At 50.1% G+C, this 16670-nt stretch overlaps 1 protein-coding gene across 3 annotated transcripts; it reads left to right on the forward strand.

The window, feature by feature from the left end:
• Positions 1–36: 36 nt before the first annotated feature.
• On the forward strand, positions 37–10706 carry DNAJB1 (DnaJ heat shock protein family (Hsp40) member B1). Of its 3 annotated transcripts, none has more exons than XM_077121579.1 (4): positions 37–164; positions 821–906; positions 8419–8999; positions 9292–10706. In XM_077121579.1, exons 3-4 carry the CDS (start codon positions 8508–8510, stop codon positions 9520–9522), a joined length of 723 nt encoding a protein of 240 aa, XP_076977694.1. In that variant the 5' UTR covers positions 37–164; positions 821–906; positions 8419–8507; the 3' UTR covers positions 9523–10706. The 3 variants fall into 3 exon arrangements, 2 of the variants coding, with proteins under 2 accessions (XP_076977694.1, XP_076977693.1); XR_013159618.1 differs by lacking the exons at positions 37–164; positions 821–906 and adding an exon at positions 7220–7524 and having other exon boundaries at positions 9292–10117; positions 10254–10706; XM_077121578.1 differs by lacking the exons at positions 37–164; positions 821–906 and adding an exon at positions 7220–7524.
• Positions 10707–16670: the final 5964 nt, after the last annotated feature.

Genomic DNA, 16670 nt, shown 5'->3' on the forward strand with positions numbered 1-16670 from the left:
CCACCAATCAAAAGAGGGCCTCGGCGCCAAGCGCCCCTTGACCGCGTCGCCTTGGAAACCAAAGGACGCGACGGTTGCGGAAAGGTGGGAGGCGGGAGCAAGAAATTGAGTGACAGGGAGAGCAGGGTCCACATGGCTGGCGGCGCGGTTGAGTTAATTACGAGGTGGGCGGCCTCCGGGGGTCCCGGGAGAGGGTTTGGGGGGTGGAGGCGCGGACTAGGCCGCCTGGAGGGTGAGGCTTCAGCGTCGGGGGGGGTGACCCTATCTGTCATGAATGGAGCGAGGGAAGGGGAGATAGGGAAGGGGTAGTGAAGATCACCCCCCCGGAACGCCCCCTAACCTGAAAACTGACCCCCGGCCCATTCTGGGGGTATCTTCAGCTCCCTTTTCAGCACAAGTTCCCGTGCCACCTTCCTTATCCCTTTGGGCAGGGGACCCACGTATGTTTCTACCTGCTGAAATGTGACTGGTCCAAACTACGATATGCTGTGAATGCAAAGCCCATGCCCAATTGCCAAGATTTACATGAGAGGGAGATTATAAAATACCTTTTTAATAACTTTTTATGTTGAAATGCTATTTTAGAAACTTTAAAAGATATTGATTTCCCCTGTTTCTTTTACTTTTTTTTATTAATGCACCTACTAGAACATTTGAAATCACAGGCATGAATCACAGTAGTGATTCACCATTTGACCTCGCACACTCACTCACACATGCAAACACACACGCACACAAACGCTGAAGATCTCAGTACAACCTGAGGAGCAAGCAGCTCCTGGCACTGTCCCTCACCTTCTCTCCTTTCTCCTTCTTCCAGACCCTGCCCCTGAGCCTCGGAACAAAGGCCCTCTGTTCACGGTAGTCTTCAGCAGTTGTTGAACCCTTCTGGAATTCACCAACATGGTAAGGAGTTCTCAAAGGTAGATCACTGATTCACAGAGGAGCTGAGCAGGGAGAGGGTGAGTCAGTACTTGACACTGAGTCATCCCGGTTCAGCTCTGGAGAAACTTCGGGAAGCCGTAGCCTTCTGGGACCCACTGTCTCCGAATAAACTCAGTCGATGCCTGCGTGCAGACTTCAGAAACACCTATCTAGTTCACTGTGTCTCTCTGAGCAAAGCAGATTAAAATGTAAAGGTGTTTGCTAATTGCGCTTTCAAAAGCACACATCTTTTTCTGTTGGCAGTTTGGAGGCTTCTAGACAGGCCTTGCTCCCTGCCCTCCCAAGGAAGAGAGGCATGGCTATACACTTGGAGGCGGCAAGTTGGGCTCGGTTGCATTACTCCAGTTATCTAGTTGTGAATGGTCCGTGGGGTGTGGGTTAAGCCTCCAAACTCTAGCCCCCATTTGCTCCTTTGCCACTTCTGCTGATATCTGCATTCTCCCGTGTGGTCTGAGTGGGTGAGCCTTCTCTATGGCTGGATTCCAGCTAGGTAAGGCGGATGGCCCAGTAGACGTGATTTTTGGAGAGATTCCATGCATACTCCTACGGACTCAGATCATACTGGAATTTCCCCTTTGAGGGTGTCTTTATGAGCCCCACCTTCAGAATCTAGACCTAGAAAGTAGAATTCCTCCTCGTGTTTGACCGACAGTGCAGGCTAGGGGGGGCCCTCATTCTCCTCCCCTCGTTCCAGTGACCAGGCTGACTGCAGAAATATCCTCTGAACTAAGGCTGGCTGCTTTGCTCGAGTCACCCATGGTGCTGTACGGTGGCTGGGATGGTACTGGGATGGGTACAGTAGCTGGGATGAATGTTTCCATGTCCTCAGCATCCCCAGCACAGCGACCGACGGATATATTTGGTGGTTGCTGGCAAGCCCGTTTAAAGCCACCTCTAAAGGGGAAACTCCAGAGGGGACCTGCACTGGGGCAGTTTTGAAGGTTGAGCAGGGCCAACCCACCGTCATTTGGACATCAAAGAGCTGGTGGGTTTGTTAGTGTGTGTCTCACAAGCCCCTTTTGTATTTCCCAAGTGCTAGTAAAGTATCGTTTTGATTTTCCCGAAACCTGGCGTGGCTTATGTCTCCGGGTACGTGATCCTCCTGGGCAGGGTTGTCTGAAGAAGACAAGAGCCGACAAGCCAAGGCTGGTTAGCAATTTTCTATCATGTCAGGGACCTGGGAGAGAGGTTTCCCAGGCCCTCTCCTGGCTTCCCTTCTTTTTAAATCCAGAGGATATTTGTGTATGTGTGGTTTTTTCCCTCCATCCTTTTAAATTTTTATTGCAGTAACACATATATAACACAAAGTTTCCCATTTTAACCACTTTTAAGACTACAGTTCAGTGGCATTTACTACATCCACAAAGTTATAATACATCCATTACCAAAACCTTTCATCACCCAAATAAGAACTCTGTGCCTATTAAGCAATAACTCCTCATTTCCTTGCTCTCCCCATCAGGCATCTCATCTACTTTCTTGCTCTACAAATTGGCTTATTCTTATTCTAGACATTTCCTGTAAGCAAAATCATGTAATATTATTCCTTCTGTGTCTGGCTTATTTCACTCAACATGGCATCTTCAAGATTTATCCGTGTTGTCACACGTCAGAAATTCACTCCTTTTTATGGCCAAATAATATCCCATGGTACATAAACATCACATTTTGTCGATCCATTCATCTGCAATGGACATTTGAGTTCCTTGCACCTTTGGGCTATTGTGAATATGTTTCTTTGGTTTTTTTCATTGAGGTATAATTTACATACAGCAAAATTCACCCAGATCAGTGTATAGTTCTGAACATACACAATCACATAACTTCTACCACAAGCAAGCTATAGAAACATATTTCCACCACCCCAAAAGATTCCCTCATGCCCCTTTATAACCAGCCACAGCCCTGGTAACCACTGGCCTGCTTTCAGTAGCTATAGTTTTGCCTTTTCCAAAAGTTCCTATGAATGGAATCATACATCAGGCAGCATGTTTGTTTGTTTTTTAAACTATTTTTTATTGATATCTTTACACATCACACAGTCCATCCAAAGTATATAATCAGTGGCTCACAATATCATCACATAATTGTGTATCCATCACCATGATCAATTTTAGAACATTTGCATCACTCCAGAAAAAGAAATAAAAAGGAATGAGAAAAACCCATACATCCCATACCCCTTCTCATTGACCACTAGTATTGCAATCTACCCTTTTTTTTTTTTACCCTTTGTCTCCCTTATTATTTATTTTTTTGTCTTGTTTTTTTTCACTCCTCTGTCCATACCCTGGATAAAGGGAGCATCAACCACAAGGTTTTCGCAATCACACGGTCACAGTGTAAAAGCTATATAGTTATATAATCATCTTCAAGAATCAAGGCTACTGGAATATGAAATACAGTTCAACGGTTTCAGGTAATTCCCTCCAGCCACTCTAATACACCATACACTAAAAAAGGATATCTATATAATGCATAAGAATAACCTCAAGGATAGCTTCTCAACTCTGTTTAAAATCTCTCAGCCACTGACACTTTATTTTTTCTCATTTCTCTCTTCCCCTTTTGATCAAGAAAACTTTCTCAATCCTGTGATGCCAGTCCCAGCTCATCCCAGGAGTTCTTTCACACACTGCCAGGGAGATTTACACCCCTGGGAGTCATGTCCCACATAAGGCAGAGGGCAGTGAGTTCACCTACTGAGTTGGCTTAGAGAGAGAGGCCCCATCTGAGTAACGAAAGAGGTTCTCTGGGGATGACTCTTAGGCATTATTATAAGTAGGCTTTAGCTTCTCCTTTGAGGCAATAAGTTTCATAGGGGCAAACCCCAAGATCAAGGGCTCGGCCTATTAAATTGGTTGTCCCCACTGCTTGCGAGAATATCAGGAATTCCCCAGGAGGGGAAGTTTAAGATTTCCTCCTTTCTCCCCAGTTCCTCCAGGGGGCTTTGCAAATACTTTTTTATTCTCGTAGATGGATTTTTGAGTCTGGCTTCTTTCACTAAACACAATGCATTTGAGGTTTGTCTGCATTGTTTCATGTAGCAGTCACCAGTTCTTTTTTATAGCAGAGTAGTATTCCTTCATACATACAGATCACATTCGTTTATCCACTAACTCATTGGAGGACATTCCGGTTATTTCCTTTTGGTGATTATAGACAAAACCACAGTGAGCACCCACGGCGGATATGAACAGACTTCATTTCACTCAGGTGTTTCACGGGAGTGGGATTTCCAGATCATACGGCCGGCTTGCTCTTGAAAGTCTTTGGATGTACAGGTGAACAGTTGATGCACTTGTAAGGCTATTTTTTTTTAATTAAAGCTCTATTATCACCTGCATTACATACTACTTAAGTATGCCAAGCCTGCTACGCTTCAGCACTTTACTGAATGGGTAACCTTAGACAAGTCATGTAACCATTCAGGGCCTCAGTTTTCCACCTGTAAAATGGAGGTAACACTAGTTCCACTTCAGAGGCTGTCCGGCAGCTTAAATGAATTCATGCATGAACACGCCTGGCACAAAGCACAGCCAGGTCAGCAGCAGCTGTCATTAAAATATTAATTACCCGGCCTCTCTCACATGGTCCACCTAGCAACCTCAGCAGGGACCGTCCTCCCTTATTCCCATTTTACAGAGGAGTGACCTGAAGCTCCAAAAGATCAAGCAAGTTGTGTAAGATCAATGAGTCAGTAAAGAAGCATAAACAATGGGTCCAGGATTTGCACAGTGGCAGGCTGACCTCAGCCCTGCCCTCTTAGCTTCTCAGAGAGCCCAAGATTGGCTGAGGTTTCCACGGAGGCCACTTTCCCTGTACTATTCTGAAATGACCACTCATTTGCCTAGGTCAAAGGAGAGCTTTGTTTTTTTTAAAAAAAAAAAAAACTTCTAAAACGTGTCCCTGGCTTGTTTCAGGAGGAAGGGAGTGACCCGTGGCCCAGCGTTTCCTTGCCCTCGGGTCTGGAAAGAACCATTTGTAAAACCAGAGCCAAGTTAAGTCCTGGCTAAGACCTATGGAGGCCAAAACATCAGCAAAAAGATGTCACTGCCACATTTGTAACTCCCAATTACGTCACACTATAAAATCCTAGAGTGTAAGGAAGTCCATAAAGCTCTGTTTTGTTCCCCCACGATGGTGACTCGCCTCCTATTCAGCTATTATTTGTTTACATAACTTTTTTTAAACATTTTTTTATTATGAAATATAACATATACCAAAAAGCAATAAATTTCATAGTACAATGGAACAAATAGAACAGATTTCAATTATTGCTTTGGGTTACAGTTTCACAATTTTAGGTTTTTCCTTCTAGCTGTTCCAAGACACTGGAGATTAAAAGAAATACCAATATAACCATTCAGCAATCATACTCATTTGTTAAATCCTGTCTTCTCTGTTATAACTCCTCCTTCTCCTTTGATGCTTCTGCCAATCTTTAGGGGTATTTGGGCTATGCCCATTCTAGCTTTTTCATGTTGGAAAGGGCTATCAGCAGTATAGGATAAGGGAATGGAACTAGTTGATGTTCTTGGAGAGGCTGGCCCCTCTGGGTTTCAGGACTTATCTGGCCTAGGAGCCCATCTGGAGGTTATAGGTTTCAGGAAAGTTACTCGAGTGCATGGAACCTCTGTAGAAGCTCAGATAAAGTTCTTTAAGGTTGGCAGGAATGGTTTTGGTTGGGGTTTGGCAAACCTAGGTAAATAGCAATATTTCACTGAAGCTTGCATAAGAATAGCCCCCAGAATAGCCTCTCCAATCAATATTCACACAACTTTTTAAGTATCAAATTCTCTCTCCCTTATAACTGGTTCAGGACCCTTGCCCTGTCCTAGTCCAAAGTCTTTGCTGACAGGGTTTTCTTGGGGTCAGTGAGTGGGCAGGGAGGTCCAGGCACCAGGAGAAGGCTGCTGGGTTTTCTTTCTTGGAAATCTCAGCCTGCACCAGAGCAGGCAAGCAGTCACCAGAGGTTTTGCTGTGATGCTGCCCAGGAACGGGGTGGCTCAGCAGCCCACCACTGAACAAACTGGTAATTCACCCTTTTCACAGCTGTCCTCAGCACTTGACAAATGTCAACTCTTGTAAACTTCAGAACAAAAGATACAACAGTTATCCCATTGTACAGATGGCACAACTGAGGCTGAGAACAGTCAAGGACCCAGCCGAAACTCACGCAGCCAGGAAGTGCTGGAACTGGGAATCAGACTCCACCTTCTGGCTCCAGAGGCTCTAGAGCGCTGGCCTCCTGGGCTGTCCTCCAGAACCGCCGTTCACCCTGGCCCTTCTTCCCTACGCCTCTTTCCGCACCGCTTTTCCTCATCAATTCTGTCCTTGGTCAGGGGCACGCCAAACTCAGACTGTTCCACACATGAGCAAATGGAAGCACTGAGAGCTGTGTCCATCCCCCAAATCAAAAAGGTAGTGGGGAGAGAAAAAGAAGCAGCTGCGTCCGAGCAACCAGGAATATTTATGAAAGGTGCACAGCTGGCCAGATTTTGTCCCAGGCACCGGGTCCCAGTGGAGACCGGACCAGGTCCCTGCCCTGGCAGAGGCCACAGGCCCCGGGGTTTGTGTGGGGGGGGTCAGGATGAAAGCCAAGGGGCCAGATTATTTCAGATTTCAGTGGCAGGTGCTTTTGAGATATCGGTCAAAGCAAAATGTAGGAGGGAAGGGACTGGAACACTTCTCCGGAAAGGTGACCTTTGCATCACCTGTATGGTGAGGTCAGGGGTATTTTTTATGCCCATATTACAGGGGGCGGGGTGGGGCTGGGGGGTGGGGCTGGGGAAAGGAGAGGCACTGCCACTCCCCCTGAGCCACCCGGCGGGGCCCTGGGATTTGGCGGGCCGGCGGATTAAACAGCTCCTGGGGACCCGGCGGAACATATTCGGAGGGCGGGCCCACAGCTAGTCCCGCCCCTTCCCGGCGAGGGCGGCCGGTCGTAGGGTGGGAGCGCGTCATCACTCGCGGAGTCGCGCAGAGGGCGGGGCTCGCGGCCAGCCTAGCCGGCGGGCGGGGCGGAAGCAAACCCCGATTGGCTCTCCCGGGGGAGAGCTGGGCGGGGCCGCCTCCAGCCGGGGGGGAGGACGCGCCGCAGCGAGGCGTTGCCGAGGCTGCTGGCGGGAGGGGCGGGGCCGCGCGCCGTCGGCCGTTGGCGGCACAGCCCCGCCCCGGACGTCGCGCGTCGCGGGGCGGGCGGCGGCGATTGGCCGGCGCAGTGCGGGGGGCGGGGCGGAAGGTTCTGGAGGGGGCTGGCGGGCTCTGGAAGCTTCCGCCGGGCGGGTATATACAGTCTGGGAGCGGGCGGCGGCGGCGGAGCCGGGGCGCGGCAAAAGCGGGGCGGCGGGCCGCAGACGGGGGCTATGGGCAAGGACTACTACCAGACGCTGGGCCTGGCCCGCGGCGCGTCGGACGAGGAGATCAAGCGGGCCTATCGCCGCCAGGCGCTGCGCTACCACCCGGATAAGAACAAGGAGCCCGGCGCCGAGGAGAAGTTCAAGGAGATCGCCGAGGCCTACGACGTGCTCAGCGACCCGCGCAAGCGCGACATCTTCGACCGCTACGGGGAGGAAGGTGTGTGCGTGCGGCCGAGGCGCGCCTCCGCCGTTTGACAGGCGGGGAAACCGAGGCTTGGGGGGCGATCCCAGCCTGCCCGGGGAGCTGCCGCCGCCGCCTGCCCGCGGGGTCCCCGCCCTGGGAGGAGGAGCCCTGGCTGCGCTGCTCGCCCAGAAGCTTCTAGCAAGCCCGGGCTACTCCTCCCTGGGCGCCGCCGCCCACGGTCCCGGGTGCACCTGGCTTCACCTGGGCGCACCTGGGCCCGCGGCCCGCATAGGGCACGACCTGCGGGGAGGGGGCGCCTATCGCCCCCCCCCCGCCCCCCGCGGGCGACTGCGGTGTTCACCGGGCCCGGCACGTAGGAGAGGCGGGCTAGGATGGCCCTCCTCAGGGGGAAGAGAAAGAGATTTTCCTGTTGTCCACTTGCCCCTTGGTGACTCACCCTGGCTTTTGGGCTCAAGAAATGAGCCGACTTTGTGTAAGATGGTGGCAGCTAATGTTGGTACAGGATGGTGACAACTTGAAAACGTCAGTTTATTTCTTATTTTTTTCTACTCTTCCCATGCACACCACTAGCCGGAAGATGTCAAGAGCAAACAGGGAGGGCTTATACTGACTCCGGCCTTTGCATCTGGTTTCTGGTAAATCCTTGAAATAACGTTGGTGGGGAGGATGAACCAGCCAAGAGATGGCCTAGCCTGAGTGGCACCGAGGGATGCCCAACCCGGGGCTTAGGCTGGTATCCACTGTCAGTCTCATCTGGTGCTGCAGAGGCTTCGGCTTCTTCCTTGCTTTTCTTAACAGATCCCACAGAATTTGTCTTCGGAGGGTTCCCAAGTTCTTTTCTCTTATGTAAACCTTTCCAGAGAAGTTCTGGCTAGCTGCCTGACAACTTCCGGTTTTGCTTTTCAGGCCTGAAAGGCGGTGGTCCCAGTGGTGGGAGCAGCGGTGGTGCTAATGGTACCTCTTTCAGCTACACGTTCCACGGAGACCCCCATGCCATGTTTGCGGAGATCTTTGGTGGTCGAAATCCCTTTGACAACTTTTTCAGCCAGCGGAACGGAGAGGAAGGCATGGACATCGACGACCCATTCTCCGGCTTCCCCATGGGCATGGGTAGCTTCACCAGCGTGAACTTTGGCCGCTCCCGCCCCTCCCAGGAGCCCTCCAGGAAGAAACAGGATCCTCCTGTCACCCACGACCTCCGGGTCTCGCTTGAAGAGATCTATAGCGGCTGTACCAAGAAAATGAAAATCTCCCACAAGCGACTGAACCCTGACGGAAAGAGCATTCGCAACGAAGACAAGATCTTAACCATTGAAGTGAAGAGAGGGTGGAAAGAAGGGACCAAAATCACCTTCCCCAAGGAAGGAGACCAGACCTCCAACAACATTCCAGCCGACATTGTCTTTGTTTTAAAGGACAAGCCACACAATATCTTTAAGAGAGATGGCTCTGATGTCGTTTACCCAGCCAGGATCAGCCTTCGGGAGGTAAGGTGCTAGGTGGCACAGTGTCTGCGGTGGACAGGGCTATTCTTTGAAGCAGGCAGTATTTCCTCAACAAATAGTTGTAAGGGCTTAGTGTGTGCCGGCCTCAGGGGATATGGCAGTGAACCAGACTGACTAGGGCTCTTTCAGAGTTTTGTCCCAGTGATCTGAGTAGATTTGGAGGCAGGGTCCCAGCTGCAGGGGTCTGATGGATCTCACCTGTCTCCAAACTTCTGGGCAGGAGTAGTGCTTCCTAAGCCATCCTCCATCTAATGTTGTCCATTTGCTTCCCAAGGCTCTGTGTGGCTGCACGGTGAACGTCCCCACCTTGGACGGCAGGACCAAACCCGTCGTTTTCAAAGATGTCATCAGGCCCGGCATGAGGCGAAAAGTTCCTGGAGAAGGCCTCCCCCTGCCCAAAACACCTGAGAAACGCGGGGACCTCATTATTGAATTTGAAGTCATCTTCCCTGAAAGGATTCCCCAGACGTCAAGAACCGTACTGGAGCAGGTTCTTCCTATATAGTCACCTGCACTCCCCAAGGACTGACCAGGGACCTTTCTGGAGCGTGAGGCTTTCTGGACCGTTCTACCAGTTGTGGGCCCATGAGAGGGCGGGGTGGCCCAGGGAGGGCTTTCATACTGCTGAATGTTTTCCAGAGAATATATTACAATCTTTCAAAGTTGTGTGCTAGACTTAAGTGGTTTTTCAAAAGATAGGGTGGTAGGTGGTGGGGAGTGCAGGAAAAGGCACCTGGTTGGCCCCCCTGGGTCCTGCAGCCCCTGCCGGTGTGAGCCCCCCACCCCTCCTCAGCCTACAGGTGGGGCGAGAGGCAAACCCACAGCTGGACTTGATCCTCTGTAGTCCTTTTGCTTGCAGCTGTTGGGGTTGGGTCCAGCCTGCCACCTTAGTTACCAGACCGTATACTCTTCCCATTCCGTTATGTGATCAGTCCGTGTTTTATTCTGTATTTATCTTCAATGTCTTGCTGTTCCCCTGGAGAATGCTGTCTTCTCTTCTGTCATCTCAAATTGAGAACCTAGATTATTTCTACAGTACTGCCTGGCCGGCACTCACAAGCAATATCTCCTTCCAGCGGGACCAAGGGAGCTGGCCTCAAGTGAGTGAGTCGTGCAGACAGCCTCTGCTGCTGGGGTCTGGGGTTCTGGCCGGAGGGTGGAAGAGGCCCTGGGACCCCAGCTCTGGTGAGGCTGAGCGTGTTCATTCACAGCTCACACCCTTTCTTTTCCTGTAAGGCAATCTCCTGGCATACCTGGAGCATTAACAGAAGCCCTGATCAGTTTTTGTTTCCTTCTGAACTAATGGACTCGGGATTCTTTCAAAGGGATCTGATCCTTTTGAATTTTGCACAGCCCTAGTTATAATCCCTTTTGATAAAAGGGTGTTTGCTTCTGATTACAGGAGCACAGTGGATCGCCTGTAAATATGTTTTTATAATTCCATATAAAGTTAATGTGCACACAAACGAAGCCAGTCCTCTACGGGTCCTGCTCTGTATAGGGCCAGGTTGGAATTTGGATGAAATCTTGGGGGAAGGGGGTGTTGGAAGAAGTGTCTGTTCGCCAGAGGCCAGTCTGGTGCTCAGCCCTTCAGATTCGTTGTAAAGTTGCCACTGCCGACAAGACCAAAGCATGTGACCTGTCAATGTGCGGCTAGACAGACGGCATTAAAGACTGATGCTAACCTCAGGGGAGCAGTCTTGTGACTCTGTTTGAGGGCTCTGCTGGCTCAGGGATGGGTGGGAGGGCAGGGGATGGGGTAATAGGGATCTCTGCATGGGCTCAAGTCTCCTGGGCCTGGGGTGAGTGAGTAAACAACCTGCCCAGACTCTAGATGCAGACATCCAAAGAAACCAGAATGCAGTGGATTCAGAGTTGCTTTGGTTCTTTTTATTTGGGGGGGGGGGGGGGGGGCGGGGGTTAAATGTTGGGGCTAAAGTCAAGGGGGAAGAGGGGTTGGCTCCTAGTTCTGTCTTCCAGACATCCCGACTTCCCTGCTCCGGGGCTGGTAATGAGGCCAAGAGGTGAGCCGTTTGCCCACTAAGTACTCATCTGCTCTGTTCTTGCCAGAGCAGGCAGGGTGTCGGGCATGCCTGGCCAAACCAGAACTAGAATTCCAGCAGCTAGGGAGTCGTCCCAGGGCTGGGCCCCACCCCAGAGCAGACCCACTTCCTGCCATGGCTTTATTTTGAGGACGCTGAAGCTGCTTTTTCTTTGTAGCTTGCTTTAAGGAACTTGTTTTATTATAAAGTAAACAGCTACCCTTACTTTAAACATTATTGCTACTTGGGTACAAAAATGTTTCAAAGTCAAAACCTAATTGAGCGGTAGGAGTTATTTTGTCTTCTCACTGAAACAGTTGAATTTCTGAAAACAGTCCAGGGACACACTGCCCAATAAATAGTCTTTGCAATGTAGAAGTGGTCTTTATCAGTTTTATTTAAACTTAAATTCTTAAAAATTCAGTAAAACTTAAAAGTGAAGTTCCTCGGGCATACTAACCACTCATGGCTGTTGGCCGCTATTGGGCAGCCAAACTCTAGCGGGATCTTGCTCAGGTATGATTCTTGAGTCTCTTAAAAAGTAGCCAAGCCAGAAGGCATCATCCTGGGCTGAAGGTGCCCCCTGGAATAAGAGAGCCAAGTGGGACCTTGCTGAAAGATTATTGAGCAACCTTGGGCCCCAGGATCACGGTCCGGCAGAGATGGCCCTGGCCTCAGTGGGCTCCCAGGTCTCCAGGGCTGCCATCCCACCTGGTTCCCTTCATCACAGAGTAGGTCTTCATGAATTTTACATTGGAGTACCTCTGCAACAAAGAGCATGGAGCCTGAAAATACATAGTCTTCTGGAAATCGCCACCCCCAGCTACACAGCCAGCCTGGGGTGCTAGTGAAGGGGGTAGGTGTATAGTACTTTGGGGGAGAAGTTCATGGTAGAAAAGAAAGGGGCAGAGTGGAGAGAAAGGCTGCCCCTCGGAAGTGCCATTTTCCACAGGGGCCTCCACTGGGCTAGCCAGTGTGTTTGCGGAGGTGTAAATTATGCAAGTTGAACCCTTCCTTCCTGCTCCCTTCGCCTTCTTTTAATGTGTTTGTCTTTTCCCACGCTGCCTTCTAAGCTGGGCTCTGAGCTCCTTGCATGTCAGTACACGTGGAGCTTCCTCATTCTTTAGGGACACACCTGCAAGATAATCCTCCATACCTCAGCGTTTCATTTGTACATGCTTTTCGTGCAGTGCCACACTCAAAATGTGCGTGCATTGAGGGGGGTGGGGGTCAACCCCCCTCAATCCCTGCCCTGGGCCTGCAGTATCTAAGTTAAAATTTAGTGTTTTAGTTAAAAATATAAGGCTACGTTTCATTTTATATCCCACCCCGTGGAGGAGGGGTGGGGGAGGGGAGGCGGTGCCACAAGACCGGCGCCAGAGGGGTGACTGGGCATGCAAGGGAGAGGGCAGGGTGGGGAGAAAAGAAATTAAGGCTACATTTTAACATAAAAAAAATTTTTTTTCAGCTATCCTCCAAGAGGGAGAATTTGCTTATATAAGCAGAAGCATAACTTCTGAATTTTCAGTTTCATGTTTTGGGATACATGATTACGGCACAAAATTCAAAAGCTTGCAGAGAGTGAAAATACCCTTCCCATCTCTCCATTCTGTTCCACACCCAGCGAGTGTTCTCTCATCACTTACATGCTTTTCCTGACTTGCTGGGTGATATACATGTCCTTCGTTTTTTTGTTGTTTTTTTACCCAAATGAAACATATTGTACACCCCTGCCTCATTTCCGTGCACCACACACACAGTAATGTGTAGGGGGAAAAAAGCACTTCCTCGTGGCTGTCAAGGCCACACCTTTATTCTGCCAGGCCTTTCCTGGTCGGGGAAGGTGGGGGTGTGCAAAGATCCTGTAAAGAGTTCAGTAGCTCCTGCCCCTTCCCTGGCCACTGTTCCTGATTCCAGATTCAGGTCCCAGCTCTGCCATTTTTTTAGCTGTGCAAGCTTGGAAAGTGACTTAACCTCCCCTGTGCCTCAGTGTCTTCAAACATGAAGTGGTCATAGTAGTTGCACCTCTCTTTTAAAATATCAGGATTTTTTAAAATATCAGGATTTAAAGATATGGAACTGAGCCATGCATAACTGAGAACAGGGCCTGGCGTAGAATGAGAAAGCACTGTGTCACTTCTTGCTGTCAGCATCATTACACTCCTCTGGAGTGGGGGCGGTGGACATTTCATTTTCCAGATTTTTAGTGAAGGTGTCTTAGCCCACAGTTTGTCTTGTGTAGGACCGAGGTGGGATGGAGCCGTTTAGAGTCAGCTGAGCTTGAGGAATAGCCTTGCCAGGTGAGCCACTGGGCCCTTCTCCCACCCACCCTGTCAACCCTGGCCCTTGTCTGGCCTGAGAAACCTGTACCTGAAGCCAGCTCACTCCCATGCCCACTCTTGACATCCTGCTCTTTTAACAGAGGTAGTGAGATTCCTTCAGGCTCCAGAGCTGGCAGGCCTGGCTTTGAGGCCCAGCTCTGCCACCCTGCTACTGGATGCTGTTAGACAAGTGGCTTCACTTCTCTGAGCCTCAGCAGCCTCCTTTGAAAAACAAGAAAGATGAAGATGCAGACATCATAGAGGTGTTGCAGGAACAGGGTGAGGTGGTACAGCAGGGAGGAAAAGAGCTTGGCTTCCAGAGAGTGATGTGCCGGGTTCAAGGCCCACTCACTGCATTCCCTTGAGGGAATGGCAAGACTTCCCAGCCTTGGTTTCCTCCCATGTAAAATGGGATTAGTAACAGCGCCCCCCGCCCCCATACCCTACCTACCAGAGCTAGAGCTCAGGTAGGCCTTGAGGAGGGCTTCTGCAGACCCAGAACAGAGCCAGTGTGCAATAAGCATGAGCTATTATTTCTAAAGCACTTCACTGAAAACCTACCCCAGGTTTCCTTAAATATTATTTCTGATTATTGTGGTTGTTTTTTGTTATGGTTGGCACTCCCAACACAGGGCCCACATAATAAGCACTTGTTCATTCAATAAATATTTATTGAGCACCTACTGTGTACCTGGCTGTGACCTAAGGAACAGGAAAATGCAGTGAACAAAACTGGCAACAACAACAAAAAATCCCTGCCCTCATGGAGCTGATGATCAGGTGAAGGGAGAAAAGAAATAATAAATAAAATACATGAAATGCTAAATGGTACTTAAGAATGGCAGAAAAATACAACAGTTGAGAGTAGGGAATGTTGCGTGCAATTTTTTATGCCCCAGCAAAAGTCTCACTGGGAAGGTGACATCTAAGCAAAGACTTGAGGAAGGTAAGGAGCGATCCATGCTGCTATCTAAGGAGTATCCCAGGCAGAGGTCACAGCCTGTGCAAAGGTCCTGGGGCAGGTGCATGCCTGAATTTACAAAACAGCAAAGAGGGCGGTGCAATGGTGACTCGATGGCAGAATTCTCGCCTGCCGTGCCGGAGACCCAGGTTTGATTCCCAGAGCCTATCCATGCCAAAAAAAAAACAGCGAAGAGGCCAGTGAGGCTGTGGTGGATTGAGCAACAGAGAGAGTGGGAGGAAAGCAGAAAGGGGACAGAGGTAGATTAGTCAGGAGCTGATTGACAGCAGAGAGGACTTTGGCTTTCCCTGAGTGAGGTTGGCAGCTTGGGAGGTGTTTTAGTTTGTAAAAGCTGCCAGAATGCAATATACCAGAAACGGAATGGCTTTCAATTGGGAATTTGTTAAGTTGCAAGTTGACAGTTCTAAGGCCATGAAAATGTCCAAACTAAGGCATCCAGGGAAAGATACCTTGATTCGAGAAAATCCAATGGGTCCTGAACACCTCTGTCAGCTGAAAAAGCACATGGCTGCATCTGCTAGCTTTCTCTTCTTATTTCATAAGGCTTCCGTGAGGGCATTTTCCTTCTCCATCTCCAAAGGTCTCTGGCTGTGTGGGCTCTGTCAGCACTTAAGCTTTTTCCCAAATAGTTCCCTCTTAAAGGGCTCCAATATGCAACCCTACCTTGAATGGGTGGAGACCCATCTCTATGGAAACCATCTAATCAAAGTTACCACCCACAATTGGGTGGGTCACATCTCAATGGAAACAATAGAAAAGATCCCGCCCAGCAATATTGAATGAGAATTAAAGGACATGGCTTTTGGGGATACACAACAGATTCAAACCAGCACAAAAGATTTTTCTGGTTTTGTCATAATTTTCCTTTGGGGGGCAATGGGTGTTTATTTTATTGTCTGATAAAGTCTCTGAGATATTTCATCAGTCTCTTTTTGTGAAATATGAAGGCCCTGAACTTCCATCTTGAAATAGCAGAAGACACATAATGAGTATTTTCTATTAAAACCTGAGCTTTAAAGCCACTCATTTTCCCTTCCATGGCCCAAAGAACGCTTATATGATCTGCTGCCTCTACGACTGCCCAAGGGCCAACGATTTCCTCTGTGTCTATAATTATTCAAACAATCTCCTCTTTGGGGGTAGGGGTGGGGTAGGAGAGACAACCCAAGGGAACACTCCAAAAGCTCCCCTTCAGCACAACCCCAAATTTCCTTGCAGTCACCAACTATGTCCTTATAACCTGTGCATCACCAGTACCCAGCACAGTGCTTGGCCCAGAGCTGGCCCTCTGAAAGTTCAATGAGTGAATGGCTGCAAGAGCGAACGAATGAATGAATGAATTAAGTGACCAAGTAATTAAAACAAGAGGACCTGCAACATTTGTCTTGTGGTCACTTAACTGTGCAGAGGGAGGACCACTGACCCCCGGCATTTTCTGGGGGCCTCCTCCCCCACCCAGGACCCCAGTACCCACCAGGGAGAAGTGGATGCCCAGCCTGGCTGCAGGAGAAGCCCCCTCTCCTGGGGAAGGGGGTGGGAGCTGTTCCTACCTCACAATCCATGCATTTAGTCACCGGGCACAGTTGACCAGCCCAGGGCATTTCCTCAACTCCCAATCTCCCTAGAAACACCGACTCGGGGGTCTGAGCTCCCTGGGGCTCCCAAAACAAATGACCCCAAACTGGACGGCTTCAAACAACAGGAATGTTTTCTCTCCCAGTTCAGGAGGCAAGACTTCCAAAGTCAAGGTGTGGGCAGCGTCGGTCGGTACCTCCCGGAAGCTCTTGGGGGCACAGTGGTAGGAGGTGGCCGGCTGTGGGGCAGATGGTGCTGGCTCTGGGGGGCCTTCAGCCGGAAATCTGTTCCATGCCCCTCTCCTGGCCGCTGGTCCCTGCCGTCTGCCCTCAGGGTTCCACTCTCTCCATCTGCCCCCACACAGCCTTCCCTTCCATGTGTCTCCATGTCATCTTCTCTCCTATAAGGATCCCTGCCATTGAATTTAGGGCTCGAATGTATTTAAGAGCCTTAGCTTAATTACATCTGCAAAGACTCTTCCCAAATGAGGTCACAGTCACAGTGAGAGGTTCCGGGTAGACTGTTGTTGTTGTTGTTGTTTTGTTGGGGGGCATCGGGTTGGGGGCAACCATTCAATCCGGCACCTGGGCAAGGCAGGGAGCTTGGAGGGAGGGGCTGGCGGGCCCCCCGGATGGGGACCACGTCAGGGCCTCGAGGGCTGATGGGGCCGGACCAGGGAGGGCAGGGCCGGGCGTGGCTGGAGATAAGCCAAGCCAGAGCATCTGGGCCCCAC

Source organism: Tamandua tetradactyla, chromosome 11, assembly GCF_023851605.1.
Source record: "Tamandua tetradactyla isolate mTamTet1 chromosome 11, mTamTet1.pri, whole genome shotgun sequence".
NCBI lineage: Eukaryota > Metazoa > Chordata > Mammalia > Pilosa > Myrmecophagidae > Tamandua > Tamandua tetradactyla.

Excerpts from the sequence above, each read along its gene's own strand:
- DNAJB1 (XM_077121578.1), top strand. The coding sequence starts at position 7,314 with ATGGGCAAGGACTACTACCAGACGCTGGGCCTGGCCCGCGGCGCGTCG. Across the intron at positions 7,525-8,418 it reads CGACCGCTACGGGGAGGAAG|GCCTGAAAGGCGGTGGTCCC; the intron begins GTGTGTGCGTGC and ends TTTGCTTTTCAG. Across the intron at positions 9,000-9,291 it reads CCAGGATCAGCCTTCGGGAG|GCTCTGTGTGGCTGCACGGT; the intron begins GTAAGGTGCTAG and ends TTGCTTCCCAAG.